The sequence below is a fragment of the Capra hircus genome, chromosome 23, assembly GCF_001704415.2.
Source record: "Capra hircus breed San Clemente chromosome 23, ASM170441v1, whole genome shotgun sequence".
Lineage (NCBI taxonomy): Eukaryota > Metazoa > Chordata > Mammalia > Artiodactyla > Bovidae > Capra > Capra hircus.
In genome coordinates this window covers 26506768-26523589 of record NC_030830.1, presented here as the reverse complement: position 1 = coordinate 26523589, position 16822 = coordinate 26506768, and the positions used below count along the sequence as shown (strand labels likewise).

The 16822-nt window shown below is 34.1% G+C and overlaps 1 protein-coding gene across 1 annotated transcript; it reads right to left on the bottom strand.

The window, feature by feature from the left end:
* Window positions 6712-15788, bottom strand: DEFB112 (defensin beta 112). The gene is made up of 4 exons (XM_018038712.1): window positions 15731-15788; window positions 14260-14360; window positions 12581-12721; window positions 6712-7268 (listed from the first exon to the last, which is right to left on the bottom strand). Exons 2-4 carry the CDS (start codon window positions 14315-14317, stop codon window positions 7102-7104), a joined length of 366 nt encoding a protein of 121 aa, XP_017894201.1. The 5' UTR covers window positions 14318-14360; window positions 15731-15788; the 3' UTR covers window positions 6712-7101.

Genomic DNA, 16822 nt, shown 5'->3' with positions numbered 1-16822 from the left:
TTCTAATTCACGACTGTGAAAATCTTACTGAGGAAGTTTAAGTGAATGCACTGTCCTCTGATGCAAGGTAAATCCTGGATATCAGAAAGTGTCTTGGACTGCAGTTAGGTGTGCCAACTTTTTATTACAAGTGACTGAATAGCAACAGTAGGATAGTTCCAAGTAACAATAAAAGTCTACATAATTTATCTCTCACTCTCACACACATTTAGACTGAACACAATGGAGCAAAGCACAGTAATTGTGCTTTGTGAATTCTCCTTCTAGAGATTTCTATTGTAGCTTGATTTCACTTTCTTTTTAATGGAAGGAGATGCAATGTTAGACAGTTTGTCTGAATTTCTACAACTCTCTTGTGTATCTTGAGACTTACTTCCCCCCAAAGAAATGAGCTTATACATATGTTTAATGTCAGCATTTATTTTTTTAAAAAAGAAGAGTGACTAAAAGATGGGTCCATTTTTGGCCATAATATGATTTTAAAAATTACTAGTGCTCCAAGCTCCATGTTTTATCTTGTAGTTTGGAGATTGACTCTCACTAGAAGTTGATTATTTAGGATAGTTGGGAGTACTCAGGGAATTGAGAGATGTTGGACTGATAGCCTCTAATATCCATTCTAAGTCAATATATTTTAATTTCATATTTTACCTCATTTTGACAAGATTTCTGTCACATTTAACCCCATTGTCCAATATGCCATCCTAAACTGACCACATGCTTTTTTCCCCCTTGTTTTAACTTTTCTAAAAATACTATTGTTTTCTTTTTCCTGATTCTCACCTCTAAATATGAGTATTCCCCAAGCTTGTGTCCCTGGATCACTAATACTCATCTTTGCAAGCATCTAGTCATTCAACTGTTAAGTTCACTTCCTGTCTAACTCTGTGACAGCTCCCAGGGCAGGATTTCTCATCCTAAGAACTATGGACCCTTTGGACACTTCTTTGCTGTGGGATGTGATCCTCTTCAGTGAAGGATATTTAGCAGTATCCTTGGCCTCTATCCATTAGATGCCAGTAGTACCAGTAGTACAAACTAAAAGATCTCCAGACACTGCCTAATGTCTCCTTGGCGGCAAAGCTGCCCCTCGTTGAAAACCACTGTTCTACATAGAGAACAAACCTGTGAACACCAAGCAGGGAAAGGGGAGAGGATGAATTAGGAGACTGGTATTGACACATATACACCACTTTGTATAAAATAGATAACTAATGAGAACCTGCTGTGTGTCACAGGGATCAGTGCTCTGCATTGACAAGGCCGGGTGTATGTATATGCATTAGGATTCACTTTGCTGTAGAGCAGAAACTCTACATTGTAAAGCAACTAAATTCCAATAATAAAGAAAGAAATAAATCCGTAAGTCCTTGGGGGAAAAAAGGAAAGAAAATCACTGTTCTAGCAATGTGGTGATAAGCCAAACGTATAGTGTCTCTGTCCTCAGATACACTGTTCAAACACTATCTTCTCTCTGAAATTTCTGTAGATCACTTTCAAGAAAGTCATCTCTCTATTGCTCTCAAAAATTACTTCATAGCATCACTCATCTGGCATCTAGAGCATTTTCACATGTTAGGGAATTTCCTTAAACAATATATAAAACTCTACTTAATATTTTAAGCTAAAAACATGCATGACATCTCCTAAAGTATCTTTTCAACCCATAATTTGTTTTTGTTTTCACTGACTTGCTATCTTATTTCTTAGACTATCATTAACCTTTTTGAAAACAGGGGGAAAATCATGATTACCACTTTTTGTACAAAGCTATACCATCTTATGTCCAAAGTACATGGCAGTCTTAAAGAAAAGTGGTTGTTAGCAATAACAGAGTTTTGAACTTGAAAATGAAGAGGAAAGCTAAGTGCCTTCAGTGGAAATTTCTCTGCATGGAAAATGTAAGGATTTTTTTCTAAATATTTTTTCATCTGTAACTGTTGGAGTGGAAATTAATGAGTTTTTGTATCTGAATTTTGAGTGAGAACTTTCACCATCTGAAGATGATATACAAAAAAACGACTGAGGAACTCTAGAGTCATATATAAGACATTTAATTTTATCCAGTTTAGTTCAGCCACCATATGTTGGTTAACCTCAAGGCAAAAGATAACATTCTTATTGCTTTATTATTGTCTAAAAGTATCTAATTTTCACATATACACTTTCTAATTTTATGAAGAAAATATGTATCTTGATGTATTTCTTTTACTTTTATATTTTTATCACTAATGATAGAATTTCTCTAAAAGTTTGGTACATGTGTGATTAACAATAATAATGGCCTCACTTTGAAACTACAAGAAAAAAATATACAAAAAGTTAATATCACTGATGTTGTAAACTATGCCACTGTATCTCAAGTGATATATCATTTCTAAGTCTACAGAACACATAATTTAAAATTTGTTGATAAATTAATGAACAATATTAGCCATTATTAGGAGCACCTGATATAGTTGTTATAAGGAAAAATTAATCCAGTAAAACATAAAAACACTTGCCATAGTGATCTACTAATTTTAGCTAATGTTGAAATTAAAAGAAGAAACTTAAAAAGATTTATCCCATGTTAAAATCTATATGCATCTGTGTAGAATTTCCTTTTGGTTCTTTCTAGATATGGAAAAAATTCAGAGATCCTTTTTCCAACAAATTTTGAATGGAGGTGGAGGAAGTTATTTCCTAGTTAAATTAACAATTGATTGTATTATTTTGTCACTTTTCTGATGTTTTGCCCCTATATAGAATTTTCTCACTTACAACCTTTAAAAGACAATTTATCAGTTTATTATGTGAAAATTTTTAATGAAATGACAAAAATGAAAATTGTCATGATGGACTTTATAATATTCATAAAGAAATAAGTTAATTCATTCTTGTACATATCTATTACAATTTCCACTTGTCCTAAAAATGTCAGCTTCTTACTACAAAAGAATATTTTCCTGAGAGAGTGAATTGAGCCTAATTTCAGTGCCAGTAGTATAAACTGGACAGATTTGAGCTTGCTCTTTCACTTTAAACTCTTTAAGGAGAAGGGAAAAATCAATGATCTCTCCATCTCCAAAACTTACTATTTTATTTCTGTACAATTCATACTTACACATTAATTCAGGAGAAGAGAATCTTGTTAGATACCTGATGTGATGAGATAATCCTTGAGGGGAAAAATCTCATGAAAAATATAGCTCATGTACAAGTTATTACACTCAGCATTCATGTGATCTTAAGAAAGGCCAACAAGGGACATGATTTGCCTGTAGTACCAAGGACAGAATATTAAGAAAGACTTCCTAGGCTGAAAGTAGATTGAAATAGCTTAAAAGAAAGAAAGACGTAAATAGTTCTCTCCCTTATACTGCAGCAACTACCACTTACCAGTTGATTATGTCAAAGAATATGTTTTTCAGCAAGAATTGACTCTTATTTCAGGATGAAGGTGATGAGACTAATGAATTGATCTTGCAGGTATTTTACACTTTTTATTTTGAAGTCATTTTAGATTTATGGAAGAGTTGCAAAGATAAGAGAGACCAACTTCCCTTAGGGTAATATCTCACTTATCCATGGTACATTTATCAAAACTAAAAAATTAATATTGCTGTAATACTATTAATTAAACTACATATTTTATTCATATTTCACCAGTTTTCCCACTATTGCCTTTTTTTATGTTCCAGTGTTCAACCTGGAGTACCACATTGCATTATCATAAAATCTTTCAATCCTTATATTATTACTATACGTTTAACAAGGAAAAACTGATGCTTCCTCTAATTCATTAGCACAAGTATGCCCATAACCATTTCTATGTTACCTGGTAGAATTGTGACCCCAAAGAGTAGAATAAAGAAAAAGAGATGAATCTTCATGGTAGAGAGTTTCTTAGGGAAAAAAGGGCCAACAGGTCTTCTTTTTCAAGTCAGAAGTTTTCAAATAAGGAAACAGAGAAATCTTTTATTTATAGATTCTCCTGGGAAGTGGTTTAAACTACTGAGGCTTACCAATAGCAAGAACATTTGTATGCTTGATTGAATAGTGCTATGTTCAAAGAACAGGGTCACAAAAATCATTATTAAATTTTTTCATAAAAGTAAAACCTACTTGTGTTACCCTAAATAGACTCTCATGAAAATATAATCTTTAAGGAACTTCAAAGGATATGTGTTTGGATTGCTAAAACAATCCAAAGTAAAAACATGATAGTAATACAAATCCTCTATTACATGTTATACATAACACTAAATATTCCAGTGCTCTTAGTATTAAATTATGTCTCAATGTCTGAATTACAGGATTTTAGCTAAAAGTCTAAAGGAATTACAGTTAAAAGTTTCTATTGATATCTCTTCTGTTAACAGATGAAATCAATGAGAACTAGGGATAGAGGTTGAATGACATTTCGATTTACATAACGTGTAATTATTTAAATTAGCATGATCATTCTGGAGTCGCTAATGAGTATGGAAAATAACACAATAGGTTTTTAAGTGTGAAGGGAATTTAATATAATAAATCATCCAATTTCACAATTTTAGGTTCAATGATTTTAATTCTGTTTATGGAACCAGAGGTGATTTTTGATCCAGTTTGCACACTGCCCAGGTCTGTTACTTCATATACGTGAGAAAGAGCTGAAGATATTACACAGCATCCAGAGCAATTAACTGATTCTATCCTATCACAGTCAAGAGAGTTTCTAGGATACTTGTTCTTAAACTTTAGCTACATCTCAATCCCCTAGAGGGCTTATTAAAAACAGATTGCAAGACCCCACCTCAGCATCTCTGATTTAGTAGGGCTAAAATGGAGACTGACAAATGCATTTCTAACAAGATCCTGGTATGCTAATACTGCTAAAAGCCTCCACATATTACTCTAGGAAATTGGATCCATACACTCTACAAAACATCAGAAAAACAAACCAGAGAGTCAGAATCTGTGTCATAGTTTGGTAAAGAATGTGAAGCTGCTTAGAGAGTCTAATCAAATCCTCTCATGTTGCAGTTAAAAAAAAATCACAAATTTAAAGAATGCGTCCCCTCCCACTAACCTCACCACCACATTAACAGGCCCTTGAATCATAATAGATGATTATAGATAAAAGAATGGCAAGGTTTAGAATATTTAAAAATGAATCTCTAGGAAATTCAAAAACAACAAGAGAGACCAAATGTGAAAGTTTCAATCAGAGACACTTTCAAAAGCCTGACCTATTTTCTACAATAACTCTTAAGTTATTTAAACTTTTCTAACCACTGTCCTGTCAATCTGCTGATAGTAGGGATGAGATGAATAAATTATTATGAGATGTGAAAGACATACAAGATTCCATAGATGAATGATAGGCAATGGGGAAGGATACTGTGTATCAAGTGTCCTCCTTATCCTAGTCACTCCTCAGACAGGTCAAAGAAATCCTAAACACTCTTGCTCTGAAAACAACTATCCATTAAATTAAGCGATAAAATGTACCACTTCACATTTGCCTTTCTGTAGCACTCAGTTATATGGCTCCTGATTGTCAGTTTATAGAAGGTGAAGGGCAGAGTATGCATAACTGGGACAGCTACAGGTAGCACATGGGACAATCTTCTTCTTAAAGAAGGATTGGTGTGCAGAATAGTAATCAGATTTTTATCCATGTAATTTCATTGAGCAAGGACACAACTTACAAAGCAGACTTTTAGCCTATATTTCCTTCTGGCAGTTTTAGTGTTTTAGCTTTTTATATTTAGATTTTTGGCATATTATGAGGTAATTTTTATTTGTGGAGTGAGATATGGAATAACATGGATAAATTGAGCCCAGCAAAAAGACCAACGCAGGGTAAGTGCAGAATACAACTTTAATGAAAATCCATTTTCTATCACCTAGTAGAATGGCCAACATTCACATCACTGACAACTTCTGGGAGGATGTGGAGTCATGAGAACTCTTGTTCATTTCTGGTGGGAGTGCAAAATGGAAATAGCCACTTTGCAAGACAAATTGATGATTTCTTACAAAAATAAACATATTCTTACTGTACCATCCAGTGGACATGCTCCTTGATATTTAGTAAAAGAAGCAGAACATTTATGTCCATGTGAAAAACTTCACACAAATGTCTGCAGTAGCTTATTCATCATTGCCAACATTTAGAAACAACCAAGATGGCCTTCAGTAGGTAAATGGATAAACTCTGATATATTCAGATAATGGAATTATGTTCAGTGCTTAAAACTAAATTAACAATCACGCCATGAAAAGATATAGGGGAATTAAACATGTATTACTAAGTGAAAGAGAGCTTTGCCTTATCATATAGGTATGCATATATATATATTCTATTATTTTTTCCCAGAATTATGTACATATAAGGAAAATATTAAGATTAGAGATGCTGATAACAAGCTGATAGAATTATGTGACATGAGAAAATATCTTAAAAACACAACATGAAACAAAAAGTTGCAATTATAACACTTCAAAGTTATTATTATTATTACCATAAGCTGCAGAGATTTATCTTCTCTTTCTTCATTCAAATAGTTCCCTTCTATACTACCATTTGGAGTTATTGTTTCTCAAAAGACAGGCTATGTTAATTGAATTATTTTTATTTTTAGAATTCTATCAATAAACAGAGGAAAAGCATAATTAAGAAAGTTACAATGACTCCACATTTCAAAGCTCTTGCAACCATTTTCACTAGTTCCAGGGATAACACATACCTTCCATCTCTCATAAACTCTCTCTCCACTCTTGTCTCTTCTAAAAGAACACTTGATATTCATCATCAATCACTGACAGCATGCTTTTCACATTAAACATAGAATTGTTCCCAGAATTTCATTTAACACCATAGTCCAATGATGGGATTTTCTCATTCTATTGCCGTTCCCAAGTTCAAAGGTCTATTCTGTACTCTTGACTCTTTCCTCCTAGTAGGCACAATGTTCATGAATGGTTCAGGTTGAAATGTATTTTATTTAGTCCTTTATTTATTAGAGATTTATGAACAGAAACACTAAGCTGTGAATGAAATAATAGATGTAATGAAGTAGTGAGAAGACAGTTCATGTTGATCTTCTTTCTGTGAATCGGTCTCTTCAGTTATTTATACTTCTTAGGCTTACATTGTCTAATGCAGCAAAGTGATGTAGAAACATCACAATATACCATCCTAAATTCATTTTCACCACATTTATTTTTACAATGACCACCAAACATTATACATGCACGTGTCAGATTAAAGAGAGCGTAGTGCTTTTTACTTTCAGCTGAAAAAAAAAAAAAAGGGTGAATGGAATTAATAATCCAGGTAAGAAATACATGTATTTAAAAGAAGAAGCATAGCCCGCAGAGGAGAGAAAAAGAAATTATCTCATTTTTTTCATTGGAATTTTTTTTCTTTGTATCAGAGCAAGTCAAGTAAATCAGAAAATATCTGATTCCTATTATAGATGTCACATCTCTACAAATTTTGATTGATTAGGTATTGACTCAATAAGGGATACATGGAAAGCCTGCAATTTATTAATACCTTTGTCTTCTAGAGCCACTAAATATGAGTGGTCCAACCAATCTCTAGATTGCTTTAGATATTGTCACCATTTTTGCAATATTATTTCTTTCAATTCAATAACATGGGTTATCTTTCCATTATTTTGAATTATTTCCATTTCCTTCATCAATGTTTTATAATTTTCAGATTATAGGTCTATGACTGCTTTGATTAGTTTTATTCCTAGGTGTTTTTTTTTATTATTTTTGATGTGATATTAGTGATCAGCCTGTTCAAATTGTTTCTTCTTGATTTACACATTGGCACGTTGTCTAGAAATCTGTCCATTTCTTCTAGGTAGTCTGATTTGTTGAAATATAACTGCTCATTATATGGTCTTATGACTTTTTTGTTTCTCTGTGGTATTGATTAATATCACTGACTCAATGGACATGAGTTTGAGCAAGCTCTGGGAGATAGGGAAGGACAGGGAAGCCTGGCGTGTTACAGTCCATGGGGTGCCAAAGAGTAGGACACGACTGAGTGACTGAACAACGATAACAATTGATTGATATTATTGCTTCTTTTAGTTCTTATTTTGTCTGTTTTGGTCCTTTCTCTTTTCTTCTTGGTGAGCCTGACTAAAGGTTTATCTTTTCCAAAAAACAGCTCTGTTTCATTAATCTTTTCTTTTTTGTGTGTGTCTGTGTTATTCATTTCTTCTCTGATCTTTATTATGTCCTTTCTGCTGACTTAGAGCTTAGCTTGTTTTTCTTTTTAAATTCTCTTAAATGGTATGTTAGGTTGTTTATTTGAGATTTTTCTTGTTTTCTGAGAAAGGCCTACATTGCTATGACTTTCTCTCTTAGAAATGCTTTTGCCGCATCCCACAGATTTTTAAAAATTGTGTTGGCATTTTCATTTATCTCAAAGTACTTTCTGATTTTTAAAACTTTTTCATTGACCCATTGGTTTTTTAGTACTATATTTTTTAGTATCCACATGTTTCAGTTTTTCCTATTTTTCTTCCTGTAATTGATTTCTAGTTTCATATTATGTGATAGAAAAAAATGCTTGATATAATTTCTATCCTTTTAAATTTGTTGAGACTTGTTTTGTGGCTTGGTGTACAATTTATCCTGGAGAATGTTCCATGTGCACTTACAAAGAATGCATAGTCTGCTGATGGGGATAGAATGTCTTATAGGTATCTATTAAGTCCAACTATTCTATTGTGTCATTTAAGATCACTATTGCCTTATTAATTTTCTGTCTGGATGATCTGTCTATTGATGTAAGTGGGATGTAGAGGCCCCTACTATTATTGTGTTATTGCCAATTTCTCTCTTTACATCAGTTAATGTTTGCTTAGTACATTTAGGTAGTCCTATGCTGGGTACATACATGATTATAAGTTATCATGCTCCTTTCCCAAATTTTATATTTTCAATGTCATTTCACATCTTCATGTTTGTCCTATAGCTATTCATTTCAATTATGGTGGCTTTTGCAATTTTTATGTCTTTTAATCTTCACACTAACATATGGAAGTGGTTGATCCTTAGCCCTTACTATACATTTGCCTTTCCTAGTGGTATTTTCCTTTTCCTATAGATTCTTACTTCTTTCTACTTAGAGAAGAAATTTAGGGTAGTTTTAGTATTGTTGAACTTAATATTGTCTTTTCTGAGAAGTTCTTTACCTCTTATTCAATTCTAAATAACAATCTTGCTGGATTGAGTATCATAGATAGCAAGTTTTTCCCTTTCAGCTCTTTAAATATATCATGCTACTCCCTTCCATCTGCAAAGTTTCTGCAGAAAAATAAGCTGAAAGCTTTTATGAATACTCTGTCTTTTTCTTGCTGCCTTTAGAATTTTTTTGTTTGTTTATAAACAATAGACATTTATTTCTCCCTGTTTTGGAGGATATCAGTTTAAGGTGAAGGCACAAGTAGATTTGGTGTCTGGTGAGGAATTCACTTCTTGGTTCATAAATGACCATTTTCTTGTGTCCTCACAAGGAGGAGGAACTTGATTTCTCTCTTTAATTTTTGCCATTTTAATTATGATATGTCTTAGAATGAGTCTATTTGTGATCATCTTGTTTGGGACTCTGTGCTTTCTCTACTTGGTTATCTGTTTTCTTTTTTAGGTTTGGGAGGTTTTTAACTATAATTTCATCAAATACATTTTCAATCTCCTTTTCTCTCTCTTTTCCTTTCAGGATCCTTATAATGTGAATGTTGGTATGCTTGATGTTATACCAAAGATATCTTGAACAGTTTTCATATTTTTAAAATGCGCTTTTCTTTTAGCAAAAGTCTCTGATTGAGTGATTTCCATATTCTGCCTTTCAGATCACTTATGCATTCTTCTATATCATTTAATCAGCTATTTATTCCTTCTAGTGTGTTTTTAAATTTCAGTTTTTAAATTATTCATTCACAATCAGGTCTTTTGTATATTTTCTAGTCTCTTGTTAAATTTTTCACTATGTTCTTTCACCATCTATTCTTTTCCTTAATTCAGTTAGCATTCTTACTACTAATGTTTTCAATCCTTACCTGGTAAATTACTTATTTCTATGTTATGATTTATTTTTCACACATTTTCTCTTGCTCTTTCAATTGAGACCAGTTCCTCTGCTTTCTCATTTTGCTTAACTTTCCCTATGAATTTAGATGAAGCAGTTACCTGCAGTGGTCCTGAAGGTGTGTCCTTATATGGGAGGATCCCTATTCAATTTACATGAGCCCAGTGCTTTGCTTGAAGAGGTAGATTTGATATAGATACAAATCAAATGTTTTCTCAGTGTGTGATGGTAGCTATCACCTTGGTAGGTAGTGGGGCTGGAGATGGAAGGAATAGAGCTGAAGGCAGGTGTGAGGCAGGGCTTTTCCTCTACTGAGTGGTATTTTTTGCCCAATCAGGGGTAAGGTTGGATCTCTAGTTGCTGAGGGTCAGGTCTGAGCTGGCTCCATTTCCTTTAAATATGTGCTCTCTGCTCTCCCAGCACTCAGATTCTTGCCCTAGAGGAGGGAGTGCTGAAGCAAGAGGGACTCATGCTTGTTCTTGGCTCATGACAGGACCCAGGGTGCAGCAGAAGCTACAGACGGGTATCCAAGCCGCCTCCAACGCACCACCCATGCACATGCCAGAAACTGTTGCCCTTGCCTTGCTCACATGCAGCCTTGGGTCCAAGTCCTCTTTGTCCCTCACAGACAATCGCTCCCCCAAACTCCCCTGGCCCCACCTTGCTGTGAACCCACAGGGCAGGTGAGGTTTGTATCGGCTTTCCGCATGTATCAGTGCACAGGCGTCGGTGAACTGGCTGCTGTCCAAGTTCCAAGCTGCCTCTAATGCACTGCCAGAGCACTCACCAAGAACGGCTGCCCTCACCCCACCCAGCTGCTAAGGGTGCAAGTCACCTCTTATCCCACGGCCCAGCTCTCTCCCCAGTTGTGGCGGCTCTAGGACTAGTGCACTGCTGAGACGTGGAATGAGCGGCGCTGGGTGTTCACTCATCTCAGGCTGGGACGTATGCCAGAGTGGTCATGGGAAGCCAGGCAGCCACTGGAACAGTTCGCAATCCACCCTCTGCACTCTGGCTCCTGGGCAAGTCAGTATGTGCAAGGGATTCTCATGAGTGAAGTCCAGCCTTCCCATGGTCTTTCTGTTAGTCCCAGCAGCCCCCAAACAGCCAAGGAGGCTTATTTTCCTTCTGTAGAAACTTCAGGCTGGAGTACCCAATAAGGGGTTTGAACTGCTTCCTCCCCAGGGTAAATCTCCTCCTGTGTAATCTCCCTTTTCTTTGGAAACCCCTCCCAGGGGCACTCATCACTTCTCCTCCTGTCTTATCCGATTCCATGTATATCTTTCTCACAGCCTTGCTTATACAGGAGTCTTTCTGCCAGTCTCCAGTTATTTTTCAGTGAGGGTTGTCCCACATGTAGATGGCATTTTTGTGTGTTCATGGGGGGACATAAGTTCCCCTTCTCCTACTCTGCCATCTTGATCCCTGAATTTCTGAAGACTATTTCTTTGGTTCTTCTCTCTCCCTCTATCCACTTATCTATCTATTCATTTATTGACTGATTCAGTAAATCTTTATTGCGCTCCTACTATATATTGAGCACTATGGTAGGCTTTAGCAATGACACTCTGGCAAAAAAAAAAAAAAAGAGAGAGACCCACCTATGAGTAAAGTCGGCCAAAGACCTTATCACTAAGTCTTTTTCTGAATAATGTCACAAAGTAACTCTCTGTTTACCCTCCCACAGAAATGTATCTGTATCATTCACATGGTGTTCATATCATTCTCTCTTTAGAAGGTATTTTGCTGAATAATAACCTAAATCATGATTGAGATAAAGATTAAAACAGAAGAAACATTTTTTAAACAATTCTTCAGCACCCAGTCTGGACTTTTGTTGCTCAGCTGCCTCTTCAAATTATCTTAATTATACCTTTCATGGCATTCATTAGAACATCTTAATTACTCTTTCTATATGACTGTATCTTTTATATATGATAGCCAAGGTTATCAGAGTTACAAATGGTGGGCAGCAGTGATTAACAAAAACAAAATCTGCCAGTTCTCAGATAAAAGCAAAACTGAGACAAGTCTTACTCTTAAGCTTAATGGTACTAACAACACATAAAAAAGTAGAAATTTGGAAGTAATGGTTGGAGAATTTTCCCTCCTGGAAATACTGAGGACATTTGTCTAGAAAGAGTTTCATCAAAAATAAGACCCTATGACTTAAAATAGGAGGTTCTTTTCCACTTTAAACATGAAATTCAGGGACTTCCCTGGTGGTCTAGTGGTTAAGACTCTGCACTTCCAATGTAGGGGGCGCAGATTCAGTCCCTGGTCAGGGAACTTAGATCCCACATGCTGCGTGGCATGACCAATAAAAAAAAAAAAAAAAAAAAAACCAAGAAATTCAGCCCTCATAAGCCAAGAAGATAAAAGACAAGAGTTAAGTAAATGGGCTAAAAGCACCCTTAGGCTATTTCCTTCATTCTGTTTGACAGATAGTAATTAAAATATGCAAGATATAATTCTATTTGGTTTTATTTTTACCTTTTTGTTTTTCCTCTGTACCATATTGTGCATTTTCAAATATTGTGGAGGAATTACGTGTCTCTGAGTATAGTTTCTCAAGCTTCAATAGACATGGGACTTTTGATGGTGGCACAGAAATTCCAACAGACCTAGAGCCCACTGTAAAAGAAAAAATAACTTTAAAAGTTAAAAAATAATTTTCCAAAGTGAAAACATTCATGTACTTATCTTTATTTCATGGTCCTATATACTATAAGAGGCTTTAGAAAATGATAAATAAGTAGCACACATTTCTTTAAAATTGGGTTGAATCAGTAAACAAAAGATTTGGTTATTCCTAAGATACCTTACATGGCTATCATAAGGAGAAATAAATAAATATAGACAAAAGGCAGAACAGATAAATTAATGTAGGCAAAAGGCATTATTATTATTATTATTATTAACAAGAAAAAACATCAGTGCATTTTGAAGTTTATATAATATACATAATATCACAGACAATTTCTAGAAATAGTGGGAATGTTAGTGAGCATATTCTAATAAGTTTTTATGAAGATGATGAAGGAAAAATTTAGTCATTTAAATTAATTGCAGTCTTTGAGTAATATGGGTTATATTTTCAAGCTTATTTACTTTTCCACTTTTGTGAAGAAATTGTAAGCTAACATTTATTTTTGAGCACTAGAGCAGAGTAGCAATGAGAGAATAGGATACTTCAGATTTATTTTTTGGTGATCATTTCTATCAATAGCTACAGATGTCTTGGTGTTTCAGGGAAAGCAGAAAGATGAGGAAGAAGAATTCAACTGGAAGACAGTAGACATGCAGCTAGTCTCATTTATGGATATAATAAATGCTATTGTTGTTCAGTCACTAAGTCGTGTCTGACTCTGCAATCCCATGGACTGCTGCACATTAACTTGCTCTGTAGTTTGCTAAAATTCACGTCCATTGAGTCAGTGATTCTATCTAACCATATCATCCTCTGCTGCCCCTTTGTCCTTTTGCCTTCAGTCTTTTCCAGCATCAGGGGCTTATCCAATGAATTAGCTCTTTGTATCAGGTGGCCAACGTATTGGAACTTCGGCTTCAGCATCAGTCCTTCCAACGAATACTCAGGGTTGATTTCTGGATTGATTGGTTTGATCTCCCTGTAGTCCAAGGGACTCTCAAGAGTCTTCTCCAGCACCACAATTTGAAAGAATCAATTCTTTGGCATGCAGCCTTCTCTAAGGTCCAACTTTCATATCTGTTTCTGACTACTGGAAAAACCATAGCTTTGTCTATATACACCTTTGTCATTAAACTTTACATAACCTCTGTTATCAATACTATAAAAATGTGGGATGAATAATTTCCAAACCTAAAATCATTCCATTTCAATTATTAAAAGTATATTAGTGTATATTAAATTTAGTAGAATTTAAATATTGAATAGATACACTCTTCAGGGACTGATGAGATCACAGTAAGTATTTTCTTCCGACAACTTAAAAACTTAGTGAATTACAGTCTTTAATAGTTCATTTCCTTAAAATTATCCAAATATTTTCTCATTAGGGGCTGCAAATAAATATAATGTTGTCATGCTATGGTATTAATATGATTCTATAACATTAATGATATTTACTTAAAAAATCCTGATATCCCCCTTATTTAAAGCTGACTCCTCCTGGCAATAATATTCATTTTACCTGGTGGAATGAAGACATCAAAGAAGAATGAAATAGAGAAAAAGAGAAGGATCTTCATTGCAAATGATTTCTTAGGAGAAAACCGTCCACAAATCTTCTGTCTTAACTCAGGTGTTGTTGAAAGAAGAAAGAAAAGAATCTTTGATTACTAAGGCTTATTACGGGTAAGAACATTTCTATGCTTGGTTGAATAGTACGATGTTCAAACATATTGTTGGTAGAAAAAAGCTGATGCTTTGCCACACAAAAATGCAATCTATTATGCTGATTCCTTTTGAGATTACTTTCTTTAAGAAATTTTAACAGTTACAAGATTATGGCCATAAATTGCTATGTGACCAAGTTTGGAAATAAAACTTCAGTAATCATGTGACATTCCAAAGTATGTTTTGTAAATCACATATACTATTTTAATGTCAGAAAGGTAAAGAATGAATTTCAACATAATGGGAAATCGAGAACAGAATTTTAGACTGAATTTACCACTGAGGTAATTTAATTTTTTATACATAAATGTACTGAATACCAGAGTGGTCAGGTGACTTCATGATATATATCATTTTATTTAAAATATATATGAACATAAATAATGACAGTATAATTATGTGTTTGGAAATTATTTGTACCCTTGAAGGAAAGCCAGTCTCCTCAAGCAGGATTTATAAATTTCAATGCATAAACAGCCTAGGTTAAAAAGTGAGATTGCCTTTCTCTCTCTCTTTTTTTTTCTATGTTGCTTGGAGTTATTTCTGAACTCATCCACAAGTTTTCCATGGTTTATTATAGTAGATATTGAAGAAGAGCAGCTGAAATTGTTCCCTAGCTCCCACAAGTAAAGGTTAGGAGTAATGGTCTATTGATTCTGTCTTATCACACCCGGGAAGGGCACTAAGAATCAGTGTAGAAAAGGGCTCTGGTCAGCATTAGTCACCCTTGTTTTATAGCAACAGAGGCTTTTGCTATTAAAATACATGTAGATATACAGCATCTCAGCAAAACTTCCTGAAAAAGTAATAATGAGTTATGTCTAAGAATTGTTTCCTTCTGCAACCAATTGCTTCACTCTATGAAACATGAATTAAAAATGAAGAACTATTTTTGAAAGCTAAGAACTTGCTTGGAAGCACATGATTGAGAATTAACATCTGACATAAATTAAGATCATTTAGGCATAAATCTATGTAAGAATGACTGATTCAACAAAAGATAATCAAACTCCTACCATGGGCCTATTACTGCTCTAGTTGCTGTAGTGTATATGCAAGAAGATAAGAGTATTTGATTGCTGTGAATAAGGATAAGTACTAGCTGAGTCACTAAAATTCAAATTCAAACTCTATTAAAATAACTTTTTGGTACTTTCTCTGTTATCAGAACTCCTGTAAATAAACATAAGAGCAGAGAAGAAAGGTCTCTTTGATTTTCTATTTTATTCCTTTCCAAAGATGTTACAAATGTGTAATATCATTACCTTCCTTCAAGGATCGCAATCAATTAGAAATTTATCTTGGATATTTCTTTTATTAAATCTGGAGAAAAAACAGAAAAATTATAACAGAACTGCTGATTCACTTAGGATACTTTGTAACCCAAAGTCTAGTCCCATGGAGAATATGGAAACTACTTATCTTTTTGACCAGGAAAACATCATTTCATTCTTTCAATCTGAAAGTCCAATATGTTAAACACATTCTACAGAATCTATATCACAAGGTAGAATTAGATGACTGCTTTCAACACTTATTATTTGGATATGAGAATACATAATATTTAAATTGCTTTTGTTTTACAAATGTGTGAAGAATTTTAAATCATAGACAAATGGATAATTTAGGTATGTTTGGTTCATTGACTGGGAATCTATGACCATCTTGTAGAAATTTTAGATATTTAGGAAAATAAATAAGATCTTATTACTGCTTTGAGAACTTCAAATTATTTTTTAAAATACATGAAAAATAAATGGCAAATCAATAGGAAAAATGCCATTACAGTTATATGAAAATAGTTCTTGTTTGTCTTCTGAGTATATTTTCCCTGTAGCACTAAGTTCAACATTAAAGATTGTATATCACAATATTTCTAGGCTATAGATTTTGCAGATCTAGTAAGAAAAGCCTAGATGGCAGGAATTAAGGCAAAAACTAGTACACTGAGTGCATTAATAGGCTTATTTTATTATGCTTCATTTTTCTCTTAACTTCCTAATTCTCCTTTTTAAATTATAGAGAAGTAAATTATTACTGGGGTTAGTGATTTGGGGTCCACAACATTTAGGTTTATCAAAAACCATTCCTTGGATATTAAAATGCACAAGATGTATTTGCTCTCTACTGTTTGAGAAATAGGGGGAATTACTTCCTTTGGATCCTGAGACTAACCTTTTTGGGAGTAAAATCTCCCCAATTCCCTTATTTTTAGATGATTTTTATTTTTTAAAAATCATCATAGAAATGAATTTTCAACTTTTCCAAATACTTTATGGGAAAGAAGCAAGAGGAAAATAGCAAATTCAAACTGAGAAATCAACTGTAAAAGGACAGTTATAAAAAGACACATGGAA